The sequence below is a fragment of the Thamnophis sirtalis genome, unplaced genomic scaffold, assembly GCF_051295495.1.
Source record: "Thamnophis sirtalis isolate CommonGarterSnake01/CBP01778 unplaced genomic scaffold, rThaSir2_p1.2 scaffold_15, whole genome shotgun sequence".
Taxonomy (NCBI): Eukaryota; Metazoa; Chordata; class Lepidosauria; order Squamata; family Natricidae; genus Thamnophis; species Thamnophis sirtalis.
This window is the reverse complement of record NW_028261395.1, coordinates 6,599,263-6,616,943: the sequence shown is the minus strand read 5'-3', so window position 1 is coordinate 6,616,943 and position 17,681 is coordinate 6,599,263. Positions and strand designations below refer to the sequence as shown.

Below are 17,681 nucleotides of genomic sequence, written 5' to 3'. Positions count from 1 at the left end.
AGCAGGAGTACGGACAATCACATGGTCAGCTTCAAAACCCTTTCAAGAAATACGAGAATGGAAACGCTGCTCACAATTATGAATCAATATTTAATGATAATGATTCAATTCATAATTCATGGGTTACAAATCATTATTCATAACATTATTCATTATTCATGACTATAAATGTTCTTATAACAATGGCCAGCTGGACTCTCCAACAAAGCAAGGTCATTGATCACGCGGCTTTTTTCTTGCCCAACACATGTTACTGTATTTCGTTGCAAGGGCTATAAGGATCTCAGCATGAATTATGTATTACCTTTGCTTCTACCTCTCCCAGGAAAGGCACAGGAAAAACAACACCAATTTTATACCGGTGTAAGCTTTCATGGCTGGGATCTGCTGGGCAGTGTTGGGCTTTGGGGTTTAGTGAATGTGGCCAGAACTTTTCCTTTTAAAATTAAGAGATAAACAGTTATTTAAAAAAATAGCATTTTTACTTATATATCTCTCCATAGCACATTACAGCACTATCTAGGTCAGTGTTTCTCAACCTTGGTGATTTTAAGTTCTGTGGAATTCAACTCCCAGAATTCCCCAGCCAGCATAGCTTCTGGATTCTGGAAGTTTTAGTTTTTAGTTTTAGTTTTATTAAACATTTATAGGCCGCCCTTTTCCCTGAGGGGACTCAGGGCGGCTTACAATAATAGGGGAGGGGAGTGCAGGACAAAACACAAAAAGAAAATGTGAGTAAAAATAATTAGCGGTAAAAACACAACATTCATTCAACATTCGGGAGGGGCGAGAGTAAAGTCTTATCCCCAGGCCTGACGGGATAGCCAGATCTTGAGAGCTGTGCGGAAGGCCTGGACGGTGGTGAGGGTGCGGATCTCCACGGGGAGATTGTTCCATAGCGTCAGAGCTGCAACTGAGAAGGCTCTCCTCCGCGTAGTCGCCAGTCGGCACTGACTGGCGGATGGAATTCGGAGAAGGCCTACTCTATGCGATCTGATGGGACGGAGGGAGGTAATTGGCAGAAGGCGGTGCCTCAAAGTTGAAGTCCATAGGACTTAAAGTCACCAAGGTTGAGAAACACTGATCTAGGTAGTTTATAATGTAAGCATTATTTGAAACAATCTGAGGTCTCATTTTACCAACCTCGGAAGGATGGAAGGATGAGTCAATCTTGAGCCCCATCAGGATCGAACTCCAGGCTGTGAGCAGAGTCTGCCTGCAATATTGCACTTTAACCCATTGCGCCATAGGGCTCAGTGAACTTTTGTGTAAGAATGAAAACGATGAACTTGTGACTTACGGTTTTGAGGATTAGACAGGATAAATTATAGATGTTCCAAAGATGCTTTTTCAAGAGGCAACTGGACTTCCTGGTTTTTCTTTAAGGATGTTTAGCTTCTCGTCCAACAGCTGAAAAAGCTTCTTGGATGAGAAGTGACTCATCTTCAAATAAAAATCAGAAAGTCCAGTTGCCTCCTGAAAAAGCACTTTTGGGATAACCGTGACCTGGATGACTGAGAGTCTCCATAGATCGATTATAGAAGGAAGAGTAGTATGATGTAACTATAGAAAGAAACAGAGGTCAAATATATATTTGTAATTTGACAAACCATTTCCAAAAGCCATTCCTAGAAAACTTTAAGTACTTGTTGAGAAGTGAGAAATTTCTCAAAAGCATACACACCCACGTCTACGCATACAGATTTTATGGGACTCATGCAAAAATAGCTTCAAGGTAACATGTCTGAGATGTTGAGAGCCGAGGTGGCGCAGTGGTTAGGGTGCAGTACTGCAGGCCACTTTAGCTGACTGGGATCTGCAGTTCAGCAGTTCAAATCTCACCGGCTCAAGATCGACTCAGCCTTCCATCCTTCCGAGGTGGGTGAAATGAGGACCCGGACTGTGGGGGTGTGTTGCTGACTCAACTTGCTAAAAAAAATTGTAAACCGCTTAGAGAGGGCTGAAAGCCCTATGAAGCGGTATATAAGTCTAATAAATAAATAAATAAATAATAAATAAATAAATAAATAAATAAATAAATGTACCTATAAAGATATTGATAGAAACCATTCACTAAGGCCTTAAGTGTGAACATTTTAACAAAACCTAAAAAGTCCCCACCAATTTACAAGTTATTCCACTTAGTTTCATGTATATAATTAAGTTGAAAGCTGGACACAGATCATCTGAAAACAAAGTCAGAATCTCTAGGGTCACAATGCAACTGAAAAAAACATTCACTATAAATAGCATTATTGCACTCATATTCAATTGCACAATGTTGAACTCTCTGGCATGTAGTAGATTAACTTTAGTCTCAAAGGTTACATTTACACCCACTTGGTACTACAAGGACATTGTCAGCAGCGAAAGAAAACTATATTCAGTTGATCCCATAAAATTAGGGATGAATTATCCCATAAGCAAGGACTAATCCTGAACCAATTCTTCCTTTTTGTTTAAATTGTCATTGTAAACTCCAGTGGTAACATATTACTCAAATATAAATAATTATTTTATTTTTCTCAGTAAAAATATCTGGTGTTCATTATTTCTATAAATGTGTACATTTTGAAGGCTATTTTATAATGCAAAAAATATTCTTATATATGTATCACTTACATTGCTGGCTATTCTAGCAGTTCCAATTTTTTTATAAGAGACTTTAATTTCAGTGGATCATGCATTAAAAATGGATATTTCTATACATATTCTAGGAAACATTCCAGTAAATATACATTCTTGTAAAGAATATTGTCAGCCTGTCTATCACTTCTCTCCCTCTCTTTTTATTTTTCTCTCTGCTTTTCTATCCATCCATCTATCCATCATCTCTTTTCTTCTAGATAGATAAAGCATATATAAGTATGCATTCTACAAAAATTTTACAAAAATATTGGCTTTATAGGAAAAAAAAATGCTATTGTTCTTTACTCCATGCATCTCTCACCATTAAGAGACCAAAATGTCATCCTTCTTTTCATTTCTGTGTAAGCTTTAACTTTGAAATTCTCATTAAAAGAGGTTATTTACAGCATACGCAATGTGAAATAGAGGGGAGGGAAACAATGAAACATTGCACATTCAGTCTGTTGTAGGCTAAATTAGAGCTCACTCACTTAGCAACACCATAATGCCTTCATTGTGTGCAGCAGCTAAACAACACAATTGTTAACTGTTCAGCAGTAACTAATCATTGTTTTTATTCATATCCCAAGCATGTTTGGAACAGACAAAAAGTGATGACTGAGCTGGGCTTCAACAAAAGAAATCTTGACTTATTTGAGATTCAGATAAAAGCTAGGAATATTCCTCCGCTGTAGGATAACCTTCCAAGCATTTTTATGTTTCCGCTCAAACTGGAGTCATTATCAAATGCATCTAATAAAACAGTGACTCAGTTGGATGTCTATTTGATCTCAGTGAAATATTTTCCCGCCCAATGTTCCAAGATTAAACAAGGTCAGTTACTAAGCAGAATTAAAGGGACTGGCAGCTTGAGGTCATTAGTATCAATGTTGAAAAGTGGCATACTTACTCTCTGTCGATGACAAGACACGTCACGGGTTCAGCGCTGATAACGTTAGCCGTTCTGACATCTTCCCTGAAAGGACAACACCACACATTTTACACAAAATAGCCAGGCAGTTTTCTCTACAATAATACTTTGCAACATTAGGACACAAATGCATCTTGCAAATGAGAATTATGTTTACTGATATATCACGCGTTAAACCATTGACAAATAGTGCTCTTCTAATTCTGTTGCTCTTGAGTTTATGTTTACAAAACATAAACATGGTAATCATTTCCCCAGTAGAAATGTTGTCCTGGCATTTTAATACTTTTTCAAAAGATCATTTCATTCATCCTTTCCTCACTTGCCAATTTGTTTAGCGGAAGCAGATCATTTGTATATTAATATGGGTCACAGAAGAAGTGTGGATATTTTAGTATAGTGGCGAATACACAATCTATCATTTCTATAAATAGAGAAAGTCACAAAGCAAACAATTAATGAATCAAGCTGCATTAGAGGGGAGAAGTCTAATGAATGCGGACCTGCTCTGTTCAGAAAACCGGTGTGTGAAGAAAATAATAAATAGGTTCTAATATGTTTCCTACTTTTGGTTTTTCCTTATGCATCCCTACATAGGTTTCAGTTCGGTATGAATCAGAGGTGGTATTCAGCCAATTCTGACAGTATCTGGAGAACCAGTATTGGAAATTTTGAGTAGTTCGGAGAACTGGAAAATAGGCTGGCCCCACGTCTGCTGCCTCCCAGCTGATCTTCTTCTGTCTGTAAATGTGTTTTTATTTTTCCATTTCCATTTCGTACAGTCACATATATACTGTGCATAACCGGGGCCATATAACATTAAACAATAAACACAGCCATTCCTCTTGTCAACAATACCCCCAAAAATACAAACCCAATGTACCACTTCGACCCTCCATACACCCTTTCTTTCGCCCCCCTCCAACTTTCCTTCCCTCCAACATTCCCCTCTACCCTACTTCCCCTCCCCCTCTATCACTCCTCTCTCCCAGTACACTCCCTCCCTTCCTTCTCACCCTCCCTCCCGTCCTCTCTCCCACCCTCTCTACCCCTCTTTCTTCTAACCCTCTACTCCTCCCCCAGCTGATCTTCTTTTATTGCCCTGAACACGAGAACGGAGCTGGAAAGCAAGTTAGTGGGGTGGGGAGGGAATGGGGATTTTGTAGTATCCTTCCCCTGCCACGCCCACAAAGCCACACCACGCCCACAAAGCCACACCCACAAAACCAGTAGTTAAAAAAAAATTGAATCCCACCAGTGGTGTGAATTCCAATTAGATCAAGGTAAAAAAAAAATCTTCAAGATACGTAGTGTGTAAATGGACAGACGAAACTTCCTGAAAGAAGTTTTTTCAACATTTTTAGCCTCTCACAAAACTGTGTAGCTTGGAAGACACCGACTTTTGAATGAAGATTCTTTGAATGCATACATAGATGGGACGCGAGCATGTTGCAAGGGGAAATGTAGTAACTTTTGAATGAAACTAATTGGGCGCCATGTAGGGCCACGGACATTGTTACGTAATCAAAACAACAAATGATTTTGGCTTAAGGGTTTTGCTTGGAAGTGGGTGCCAAGAAAATTAGTCAGAACATGTGCCTGAATGCATTCTAGAAGAGAGATAAGCAGGGGTTGGATGCTGGGGTTCAGGAGAACCTCTAGCTAAGATTCTTGAGAGACCGCCTACTGCCAATTACCTCCACTCAACCTATTAGATCCCATAGATTAGGCCTCCTCCGAGTCCCATCTGCCGGTCAATGTCGACTGGCAACCACGCGGAGGAGAGCCTTCTCGGTGGCAGCTCCGACCCTATGGAACGATCTCCCTGTGGAGATTCGCACCCTCACCACCCTCCAGACCTTCCGCACAGCCCTCAAAATCTGGCTATCCCGTCAGGCCTGGGGCTAAAGACTGTAACCCACCCGAATGGTATGAATGTTGTGTTTTTAATGACATATTGTCCTACGTGTTAAATGTTTGTTTCCCCCCCTTTTTTTTCCAAGTTGTAAGCCACCCTGAGTCCCCCCAGGGAAAAGGGCGGCATATAAATAAACTTCTCAATCTCAATCTCAATTCTGTGCAGTTCAGAGAACCCTCAAAACCCACTCCTGGATGGCCCCGCCCACCCCTCCCCTCCCAGGAGTCCCTATGTGGATGCAGGTAAGTGCAGGATGCGTGCAGAGGCTCAAGGGGGGGGGGGGCGCACGAAAAACAAGCCTACTGGAAGTTTGGGAAGGCCAGAAATGGGCCATTTCTGACCTCCAAAGAGCCTATGGAGCCTGGGAAGGCTATTTTCACCCTCCCAGAGGCTCGAGAAAAGCCTCCAGAGCCCCAGGGATGGAAACCCCCCCCCTCCGCCATGGTACAGGAGGCTGGCCACCATGGCCACGCCCACCCAGCAACCGGGCAGAGAACCCCTTGCTAAAATTTTTGAAGCCCACCTCTGGAGAAAAGGTAATAGAGGAAAATATTATGATTTTTCATTTACTTAATTGATTTTGTATATTGAACAGAATACTAAATGTCTGTTCAGAAAAAGAAAGAAACATAAAATAGGCAAAAACCGTTAAAAAAAGGAATGGTTGGCTGGCTTCCAACAATGCAACCATCATTGGAAGCTGTATTTGCCCTCATTTGAAAAAAAAATCAATTATTTAAAGCTTGATATATATGGATATAGAGATTTGTCCCTTTAAAAAGTGCCTATGTTGCCTCAGTAACACTATCACAATATTTCTATTATGCTCTTCAAGGATTATTATTAGCTATTGTTTAATACAGAAATATTGTTTAAGCAACAGAGGATTTTTTTACACTTCCCTTTGAACAGATAATTTAGCATTATGTGGAAATATACAATTTGTCACGGAATTATATCTCAAAATGCGGTATCACTCCTACTGGCATGACAAAGATTGTTAAGAATATATGCTAATGACTATTCCATCGGTAAATCTGTAACCACACACCATTCCAGATCTGATCAAATCACTTCTCACCATAGAACAACATGTATGTTTTTTTAAACTTGTTTAGTTATGCCTCTCAAGATTAATACCTGTAGGTTAAGATGTGATAAATTATATAAAATGTAAGCATGCAGTCAGTCTTTTTATTAGATGAAGCTTAAGTATTTGTTACAATGCAGCTCTCCAGACGGATCCAGTGCTACAGCTTAACTTAAAAAGCACGACGACAATGCGATCTGGCAATTACTAACTCTGATTTTTTTCCAGTCTCAAGATTGTATTCTTCATCACTACTTCCAGAGAGGTAAAATCCTTTCTCAGAATCGCTGTCACTGTCTGAATAACCCATGGCGATGAGATCAGGTCTACCATTTTTCTCCTGGAAGGAAACTTCTGTTTCCTTCTGTCCGCAGACTTCTTCCCTACGTGCTATGCTTGCTCTGGAATTTTACAGACCTTTCCATTTAAAAATCTCTAGGCTTGGAAAAGGTCACAGCTGCTCTGGAGGTCTCTCCTATGTATCATTGGAAAATGAAAGCAAAGCATCTCGTAAGCCACATGGGAATACCTCTGATCATCATCAGTATGCTGACAACAGCAAATGGTTCTCACGAGTATCTGTTTATTTCTTTTATTGAAAAATATTTATGCTTCAAACTAACCCTGGCCAATCTGCAAGAGGGTTCAAACAAATTTGCATATCAATTTTTTGTTATGTTGCATTTATAAATTTAAGAGAACCAGGTCATCCCCTGAAGAGGAGAATATGTAAACACAACAACGGATAGAGTGGATGGAAGGAGGAGTAGAAGGAAAGATAGGAAGGAGAGGAGAAAGGAGAGGAATAGGAGAAAGGGAAAGGCAGAGGAAGAATGGGAGGGAATGTAAGAGTAGGAAAGAGGGGAGGAATGGGAAGAAGAGGGGAAGGGTAAAGGGGAGGAAGGGAAAGGAGAGAAGGGAAAGGAGAGGAGGAAGGAAGGAAGGAGAGAAGAAAGAGAAGAAAGGGGGGAAGGAAGGAGTGAGGGAAGGAAGGAGGGAAGGAAGGAGGGAAGGAAGGAGAGAAGGAGAGAAGAAAGGAGGGAAGGAAGGAGAGAAGGAGAGAAGAAAGGAGGGAAGGAAGGAGGGAATGTAGGAGAGAAGGAAGGGGGGAAGGAAGGAGGAAAGGAAGGGGGAAAGGAAGGAGAGAAGGAGAGAAGAAAGGAGGGAAGGAAGGAAGGAGGGAAGGAAGGAGAGAAGGAGAGAAGAAAGGAGGGAGGGAAGGAAGGAGGGAAGGAAGGAGAGTAGGAGAGAAGAAACGAGGGAAGGAAAGAGGGAGGGAGGGAAGAAGAAGTAGGACCATTGTAAGATAAGATGGATCTATGGGATGGTAAGAAAGCAATTTTCAAGTATATTGTCAATTGTAGGGAAAAAATTGTTATAAATACATATTATTAATAACAGTTATGAGATCATATAATTGTGAATGTATATATGAAATTGATAAAATAAAAAATTGGAAAAAAATGTAAGTAGTTGATAACCTGGTGTTGGCCGGGAATTTATTTATAGGGGGAAAATGTCTAGACCAAATGTAATTTCTAATGTTGGATTTTCCCCCTTACCAGAGGGGACCCACCCCCCCTTGTGAAATACCGTGAAGCCGCTACCATGGCGCTCCACTGCGCTGTACAGTAGAAGCCATTTTACAGTAGTACAGTAAAAGCCATTTTAAGGCACAACAGGCTGTATCTTAACAGAACACACACACACACACGGACGTTAGGGGTGTCTTACCCCCACAATATTTTTTTCCAGAGAGTAAGTCATCTGTGTACCAAGTTTGGTTGAAATTGCTCGAGGTGTTCCAGAGTTATGCTGGAACATACACACACACACACACACACAGCCATTTATTTATATACATACATACATACGTACACATGTACAGACACACACACACACACACACACACACACACACACACACACACCTGTTCAACAAAAATGAAAATTTTGCTTTGAATAACTCATTCTGGCCATTTCAGTAATTTCCTAGTTCTTAGAAAAATGACATAATGTTCTTCATTATGAAACTGAAATTGTTTGATATAATTGAAACTTAACTTAAGCTTTAAAAAAGGCAGACTTAGTTAATGATTCATACAACTGTCGGAAAATACTTCAAGATAATTGGACCATTTTAACATCTGGCAATTGAAATATACCAAGCAATGAATAAATCGGATTACTAAAATTAATGTATGAATTTGCATTTACTATAATTACTAAAAGGAATATGTATATTTTCCTCCAATAATAAGTGAACTTTGAAGTAAGGGGAAGTTCTTGCATTCCCTGAAAAGACCAGGATGAGCTATTCAAAGCAAAATTGTTTTCATTTTTATTGAGCAGGTAAATTAATTTTATACATAAAATGCATTCATTTATAGAGGTATCTTGATAGTGTGTAAATACATTGCTTATATGTCATAAGTGATAAGGTGAGACAACAGTCTTGAAGATACATGTACGTTTCGATATGCAATCCTATCTTACCCAAATAATATGACCATGGTAAAAGTGGACTTTGGCAGGGGTGGGTTTCAACCGGTTCGCGGCGGTCCCTGCGAACCGGTTGGTCAGTGAACCTGGAAGTAAGTAACTTCCGGGAACTGCGAAGGGTGCGCCCGCCAGCCCGTGGTCCTTACCCGGTTTTGATGAGTTCTGCGCTTCTACGCATGCGCAGGACGCATACAGCGCCTGCGCGATCCTCCAGGAACAGCTGGAGCGTCGCGCAGACCGGTTGGAACGGGGCGAGAAACCCACCCTGGACTTTGGTGACACTTGGCATACAGGTCAACATGTGCCAAAACCAAATACTACAGTGGTGCCTCGGTACTCATTGTTAATTGGTTCTGGAAGGCATTATGAATACCAAAAATGATGAGTACCAAACAGTGTTTTCCCATAAGGAATAATGTAATGAATCACAAGGTAGCTGATACTGACCAGTTCTAGCTTGTGTGTGTAGCAAACAAATGATGGACAAAGTTTTTGTGTCAAAGAGCCAAGGTGGCGCAGTGGTTAGGGTGCAGTACTGCGGGCCACTTCAGCTGACTGTTATCTGCAGTTCAGCGGTTCTAATCTCACCGGCTCAAGGTTGACTCAGCCTTCCATCCTTCCGAGGTGGGTGAAATGAGGACCGAGACTGTGGGGGCAATTTGCTGACTCAATTTGCTAAAAATTTGTAAACCGCTTAGAGAGGGCTGAAAGCCCTATGAAGCGGTATATAAGTCTAATAAATAAATAAATAAATAAATTGTTTATGTGTATATTTATATGACTACTTTGGTGCATTTAACATTCAGCAAGTATGTATACAAATCATCATTAATTAGTAATCCAGGATTTCTGGGCAAAACAAAACTGCTGAAATTCATCCCCACATATAATCCAAACAAATAGGATCTTTCCAAGGGAATCCCATTCTTACCCTGTTTCCTAAAAATAAGATCTCCCCAGATAATAAGCCCAATTGGGCTTTTGAGTGCATGTGCTAAAATAAGCCTTCCCCTGAAAATAAGACCTCCCCAAAAATGTTGCAACACAGCAGCAGCAACAGCACGCTCACCATCTCCTGCACCTCAAAAATAAGGTCAAGTACTTATTTTGGGGAAACACGGTAGAATATATTGCTGAGAGAGTCAGGCTGTAGTCCCACTGAATCCCAATGCAATTGAAGCATGAATCAATCATGAGAGAAGTAACTGGTCAGTTACTTTAAGGCCACCTTGGAGTTGGGCCAAAGTTAACAGGGATGGTACATATAAGAACTACTTGTGCTTAGTCCTCTTAGAAAGTCATTACAGATAATCCCAGGGCACTAACACTTCACATGATCTTGATTTTATCCCTCTGTTAATGCAGCCTAGGATTGCATTGGCTTTTTTCGGCAGTTGCCACACACTGCTGGCTCATATTAAATTATTGTCCACTCGGACTCCAAGATCCCTCTCACAGTTCTACTATTGAGCCACGTTTCACCCATTCTGTACCTGTATATTTGGGGTTTTAACCTTACTTTTCTCTACACTGATTTTCAGGGGTGGGTTCCTACTGGCTCAGTGCTGTTCGGCCGAACAGGTAGTGGTATGCCAGCCTGGGTCGCAGAACCGGCAGCGACCCAGGCTGGCCATGCCCCCCGAACCTGTTCCCTGGTCGCCGCCATCTTTTGGAGTTCTGCACATGAGCAGAACAATTTCTATTGAACTGCACATGTGCGCGCAGCGCACACATGAGTAAACTGGCAGTAACGACGGCTAGAAGCTGCCCCTGGCTGAATTATATTTTGTTAGAAGTCTGTTGTAAAATGGGGAAAAATTCACTTAACAGCTGTCTCACTTAGCATCACAAATTTTGGCATAATTGTGATTGTAAGTCGAGGACTGCCTGTATTAAGAAGCTAAACAAATGCCATTTTAGAAGAAAAGTTAGTGCTTCACTATTATAAAGAAACAAGAGAGAAATTTACATAGTAACTGATGTTCATTGTAACAGAGATAAATATGTCAATTAGTAAGTGAGAAATTAGATTAGGAAAGCAACATTTGTAAAATCTAAAGCTAGAAATATGCTGATCTGTTTTTTACACCTGCCTGTAAAATGGTTTTGCATCTCTTGCAAGGGCATACTCAATGCTAAATGCTTTTGCGGTGTGTGCTAAATAAAACTTTTGAACTCTGAATTATGGCATCTGAAATTTTGACCAAAGCATGGACTGAACTAAGGGAAGAACAGTCTATCCTCCAAGGACACTCCAGCTTTGCATATAGCACACCAGATGCTGCTTTAGGACCACTTTCCAGAGCACAATACCATAGTCTTTTGAGACTGAAGGATGCCAATGCAGAGGTGTGTGTGTGTGTGAGAGAGAGAGAGAGGGAGGGAGGGAGAGAGAGAGAGAGAGAGAGAGAGAGAGAGAGAGAGAGAGAGAGAGAGAGAGAGAGAGAGAGAATAACTAACTTGGAAGAGAAAAAAGAATGTAGGAACTTTATGGGAAATAGAAAATTTGGTGGGGAAATGACTCTTATGACTAATGAAGAAATAGAAGAATGGAGAACACAATTGGAAACTATCTTGTAATGGAAGCTGTAAACTTTATAAGCCAAGGCTTTCATTGCTGAGTACCATATGGTACCATGGAAACAAATAGTGAAGGGGGGGGGGAAGATGTATATTTCCTGCACTAACATATATAATTTATGACACCATATGCCATGTTTTCTAACATTTTTATTGTCGCTGAAGCCCTGCTAAGTGTAGCTCTTCAAACGAACTCCTGATTAAGACAGTAAAGCCGCCGTCTTCTGCCATACGCAATCTGTGCGAAGCAGGTGGCTACTCCTGAACTGACAATATTAATTTTTTTATCCGCCAAATCAGATTCAAATTATACAGTCCGTAGGAGAATATTATGACAGTGGTATGTAATTCATAACCGTCAGACAGCTATCAAGATCAGACGCTTCTAAAATATCTCCTTTATCATGATTTAGTCATGCGATTCTCTGTGATCCCTTTTCTTAGCAACTCTCTGCTGTCAGATATTTTACTAAACCCCTTTGCTGAGTAACATCACAGAAGCTGTAGTGCCAAACTGTATTTATTTTTCTTTTACATGTGTTAACAGGAACACAGTCTCTTGTGCCTGACATATATACTAGAAAAAATAAACCAAATATGTCTTCCGCACTAAACTTCAATGTTCCTATCCCTATCCCTAATTTAGGCAAAAACTGGTGTCAGGCCTGCACTTTTCTTTTGATCTTCGGCCTGCCACACTTTCTATTATTCTACTATGCCTTTTTTATTGTGGGAGAATGGGAGGGAGGATTGTACGGAGTTACCTAATGTGTAGCCAAAACAAAATTCCTTTTCTAGAAAACCAAGGTCATTTTTGTCTCTGTACCTCTGCACCTGATCGGGGCTGGCTGGCTGGAACTGCCAGCTTGGCAGTGGGAGATTGGACCATGTGATGGATTTGTGGGTGTGGGGACAAGAGCCGAGGTGGCGCAGTGATTAGGGTGCAGTACTGCAGGCCACTTCAGCTGACTGTTATCTGCAGTTCAGCAGTTCTAATCTCACTGGCTCAAGGTAGACTCAGCCTTTTTTGTCACCTAATCTCCAAACACTCAATATAAGTTGTTTTTTGTATTAAAAATAACATTTGGAGGTATCAGTTTCAAGTTGATAAATAGATTTAGAATGGTAGGAGAACCTGCTCATGTGATTTAAAATGCAAACCAGGAGAGGGGTTTTTTTTTTTTTTGGTAGAAAGGCGAAAAGAAAACAGTTAACTAAGAATGATGGTTTATAGAGCAGATTTGTTACATAGCTTCTTCTTTCTTTAAAGCTGAGCAGTGAGCTGAAACAGATTTCCCCACTAAGCAAATTCTTGAAGGGATTTAATGAGAAAGTAAACAAGATGATTTGCTTATTAGCAGAATGGCACTTATTGGAAACTCAGGCTGTGATCCTGCAGATATAGATATAAAAAGAAGCTCAACGAAGCCTAAGTCTCCGTAAACAGCAGCAGACCTATCTACAGCTGAGAACAAAATGAAATGTCTGTAGTTTATTGGGGGAGAATTGATACCTCCAGGGTCTATCAGAACCAGGGGAAATTATGCCGGTCCTTGGAAATAAAAAGTTTCCTGGTATTATTTTCACTGCCATCAAAAGCAATGGGAGGAAAAGAAATAATATAACCATACTTGAAAAAGCACCGGGAAAGCAATATAGAAATTCCACCATGACTTTTGCCTTTGTCTTTTGCAAACTTCCTCCAAACTGCAGGTTCAATCTGCCTTTCAATTTATGCCTGGGCTACAGCCTAGGAATGAAAAGGGTGGAGACGTTTTAAATAGGAGGCGTCGAGGCCATCCAAACAAAAAGTTAGCGGGAGGAATCAGAAATGTAAAAGCAAGATACTCGTGCAAAGCTAGTAAAACTGATATAGAGCATCCAAATTTAGATACAAACACACAAACACGCATACACACGGTTTCTTTAATTTAAAAAACACACACCAAAAGGTGACATTCCCGTCTTCCCTAGAGGCATAATGAATGTGTTGCAGAATGAAGAGGGAATTCTAAAGAGTCCTGAGAGATAGATAGATAGATAGATAGATAGATAGATAGATAGATAGATAGATAGATAGATAGATGATAGATAGATAGATAGATAGATAGATAGATAGATAGATAGCAATAGTTACTTATATACCGCTTCATAGGGCTTTCAGCCCTCTCTAAGCGGTTTACAGAGTCAGCATATTGCCCCCAACAACAATACAGGTCCTCATTTTACCCACCTCGGAAGGATGGAAGGCTGAGTCAACCTTGAGCCGGTGAGATTTGAACAGCCGAACTGCTGAACTGCAGTCAGCTGAAGTAGCCTGCAGTGCTGCATTTAACCACTGCGCCACCTCGGCTCTTAGATAGATAGATAGATAGATAGGCAGGCAGGCAGGCAGGCAGGCAGGCAGGCAGGTAGGTTGTGGTGCAAGGAAAGCCTTAACTCCCTTTTTATGAACTGTAGTGCCTATTCAGGGTAGAATTAGGGCAACTGGATGGAGCTGAGCATTTACTTGCTGGATGCCCTTCCTGACTCCTCTGTGGAGTTCACAGTATATTTTTTTTCTTTGCAGCCTAGGACAGAAACAACTGCTGTTACCTAGAACTGAATTCTCGACCTTCTGAGTGAGAGGCAAGCTTAGGCCACTACGTCAGTCTAAGGAAACTCTTAATTATAGCCATTAAATACAATCAATGGGGACATAGGATCGAACAACATTGAAAAAAATTAAAATCCAAATATAAAATACACGTTTTCTTATTAGATCTAGAAAAATGATACTTAAATACAGCATGCTTGATGTAGTATAAACGGAGATATAGAGGCATATAAAGTGGAAACTTTTAAAATTATGCAGCATATTTTGTGCAGGATTTAAAATGCTTATAGAAACTCTAAACTTTTAAATCTTATCCTGTAGTACTTGTTTGCTAGATTCTTATAGAACACTAAGGGAATGGTGTTGGGAAACAGGGGGAAGAGCTGCAGGCTAGACAAAATATTTGAATAAACTAAGATTTGCAACAAAAGTCAAAGGTAATTTTTTTAAAAAACTTTCTTTCAACTTATAAATAACAAGAAAAAAAATCAGAGAAACAGCCAGCCAACAAAAGAGAAAAGATGGCAAGGAAGTAAACAGGTAGTAGAGAGACTTGCTTAACTCAATCTTTGCATCAGTCTTCCTGCAAAAAGAAACTATAGTCCAACCTATCAAAAACATAACTGTAAAAGACAGACTAGAAATAAAAATTAAGATAAGCAAGAGAATGGTAATAAGAGTATAAATCACTGGGACTTGATGGATTACATCCCAGAGTTCTGAAGGAGCTGGCAGATGTTTATGTCCAAACCATGGTATCATATCTTTAAAAAATCCTGGAGACTTGCCTACAATTCAAGAATGGACATTGAAAGTTACAAACTTAGCCGAGATGGCTAAAATATCGGCATATCCTAAAGATCACTCAAATGAGAGATATAAACGAGACTGGAAAAAATGGACTATATACAAAATAAATACGGGACCAAGAAACTCCAGTTAGCCTATGCTTAAGATCAGGAATGATTTAAATTGTTTAAAGTTAGCTCAGCAAGAAGAAGCTAAGATCAATGTAGAGATGTCATTAATTTCTTTATTTCTTTTTTCTCAATAGATTTTAGACTGTGTTTGTTAGAAATCCATACGGTGTACGGGTTCTGGAAAGTCGGAGGGGGCGGGGAAGGAGGAGGGGAGTTGGGGGGAGAGGGTGGAGGGAGGGAGGGGTATACATTAGGCTAGACAAGAATTTGGTGGTAAACTAGAACTATTTTGACACACAAAAAAATTGTACTCCGATGTCTCACTGATTGAGGAATGATGAAACATTTGTTTTAAAAGAAAATAAAACTTTTGAAACAGTAAAAAAAAAATGAAATAAAAAAATAAAGAAAATAATAAAAGAAAAAAAAGAAAAAAGAAAAGAAAAGAATAAAAAAAAAGAACAAAAAAAAAAATCCTGGAGACCGGGAAACTACCAGAGGACTGGAAAAAAGCAGATGTGGTTCCCAACATTAAAAAAAAAGACCAATCAGTCTAATATCAACACCTGGGAAGATACTGGAAAAAATAATCAGAAAGATCTGCGAACATTTAGAAACAAATACAGTTACAACTAGAAGCCAGCATGGGTTTGTTAAAAACAGATCTTACTCGTTCATTCTTTGACAAAGCAACTTAGTAGAGCAGTGAAATTCTGTGGACATAGTAAACTTAGACTTCAGCAAGACAAAGTAGACCTCAACCTATTTCTGGGTAAGCTAGTAAAATGTGGGATGGACAGCATTACCACCAGATGGACTGTAACTGGCTGATAAACTGTGGTCCTTAATGGTACTACATGAAGGAAGGGAAGTAAGCAATGGTGGCAGTGACATGCGGTGAGGTTTATGGCTGGTGAGGCACTGACACAGTGGTGGGTTTCAAATTTTTTTAGACTTGTGGACTTCAACTCCCAGAATTCCACAGACAGGCATGCTCAGTTCCGATTTAAAGCGACAGCATTTGTTTTTCTCCTTTGCGAAAAAGTTTCCTTCATTCTTTTTCTTCTCCCTCCCCCTCCTTCCTCCCTCCCTCCCCCCCTCTCTCAAACAGACACACACACACAGAGAAGTTGGACTGGACTATCTCTCCTACCTCCTTCCCTCTCTCACCTTTGATTGCAGGTGGAGCCATGTTGCCTTTTCAAACTTGTAATCAGTGAAGCTGGGCTTATACAGTTTTATCCAGCTCTGTGTGTGTGTGTGTGTGTGTGTGTGTGTGTGTGTTTGAAAAGGCAACATGGCTCTGCCTGCAATCAAACCACACTTGGGGAGGGATCTACACTTGAGGATGAAGTTTGAATTCCTCCCCCTCCCTCCGACCCACACGTACCTTTTCCAGCTGTTTCAGAGAGGATTTCAACTGAGCTCTTGCCCGTCATCATGAAAAGAAAAAGAAAATGTAAAAGGAAAAAGACAAGAGCTGAGGTCAGGCTGAGCTAATTGCTGCCAGAGTCACCGTGGATGACTCTGCTTAACTGTTTAAAAAAGCGCCCTCTACAAGAGGAGGCAGGAAAACGACGTGCCTCACCTACGTCAGGAATTTTTAGGCTTTTAACCCTTGCTTAACTCTGCTCGAGTGATTATAAAATGCCTAAAGTCAGACTAGATGAGGCACGTCGTTCTCCTGCCTCCTCCTGTAGAGGGTGCTTTTTAGAGGCTTTTTTAAACAGTTAAGCAGAGTCATCCACGGTGACTCTGGGAGCAACTAGCTCAGCCTGACCTCAGCTCTTGCCTTTTTCCTTTTACATTTTCTTTTCTTTTCATGATGACAGTGGTGAGGCTCTGCCTCCCCTGACTGCACATCTCTGAGTGGTGGTTACTTCCCTCCATGTAGGGATACCATGTTAGGCCCAGGACTTTTCAATATCTTCATAAATGACTTAGATGAGGGGATAGAAGGGGACCTCATCAAATCTGCAGATGACACTAAGCTGACACCTCAGAAGACAAGCTCAGGATCCAAAAATATTTTGACAAACTTGAACATTGTGCCCCGTCCAACAACATGAAATTTAATATGGAAAAAAAGCAAGGTTTTACACTTATGCAGGAAAAACCATAGGTACAAATACAAATTAGGTGATACCTGGATCAAAAGAGTAACTGTGAAATGGACCTTGGAGTAATTGTAGACAATCACTTAAACACGAGTCAGCAGTGTGCAGCAGCAGCTGCCAGAAAAGTTAATACAATCATTGGTTGCATAAAAAGAAGCACAGAAATCAAAATGGGAAGTATTAGTGCCACTTTATAAATCCTTATTAAGGCCACACTTGGAATACTGCATGCAGCTTTCGGAACCACGTTACAAAAAAGATGTTGAGATTTTGGTAAAACTGCAAAGAAGAGCAATTAAAACAAGGGGGCCAAGATTTGTGAATTCAAATCAGGACGATAGCTGGAAAATAGACTGTAGAATCCTAAAGAAAATAGCCAAGATTTGTGAATTCAAATCAG

At 40.3% G+C, this 17,681-nt stretch overlaps 1 protein-coding gene across 2 annotated transcripts in view; it reads right to left on the bottom strand.

Annotated features, from left to right (window-relative positions):
* Window positions 1–17,681, bottom strand: part of PRKG1 (protein kinase cGMP-dependent 1) — an 837,202-nt gene that overhangs the window by 145,699 nt on the left and 673,822 nt on the right. Inside the window, exons 1-2 of one of the 2 annotated variants that reach the window (XM_087702531.1) lie at window positions 6,780–6,885; window positions 3,539–3,604 (exon numbers count right to left, since the gene is read on the bottom strand). In XM_087702531.1, the coding sequence (XP_087558657.1) occupies window positions 3,539–3,604; window positions 6,780–6,877 (164 nt within the window). In that variant the 5' untranslated portion in view covers window positions 6,878–6,885. Of the gene's footprint in view, window positions 1–3,538; window positions 3,605–6,779; window positions 6,886–17,681 lie in introns of those variants that run through there. The other variant, XM_087702530.1, reaches the window with a different exon arrangement.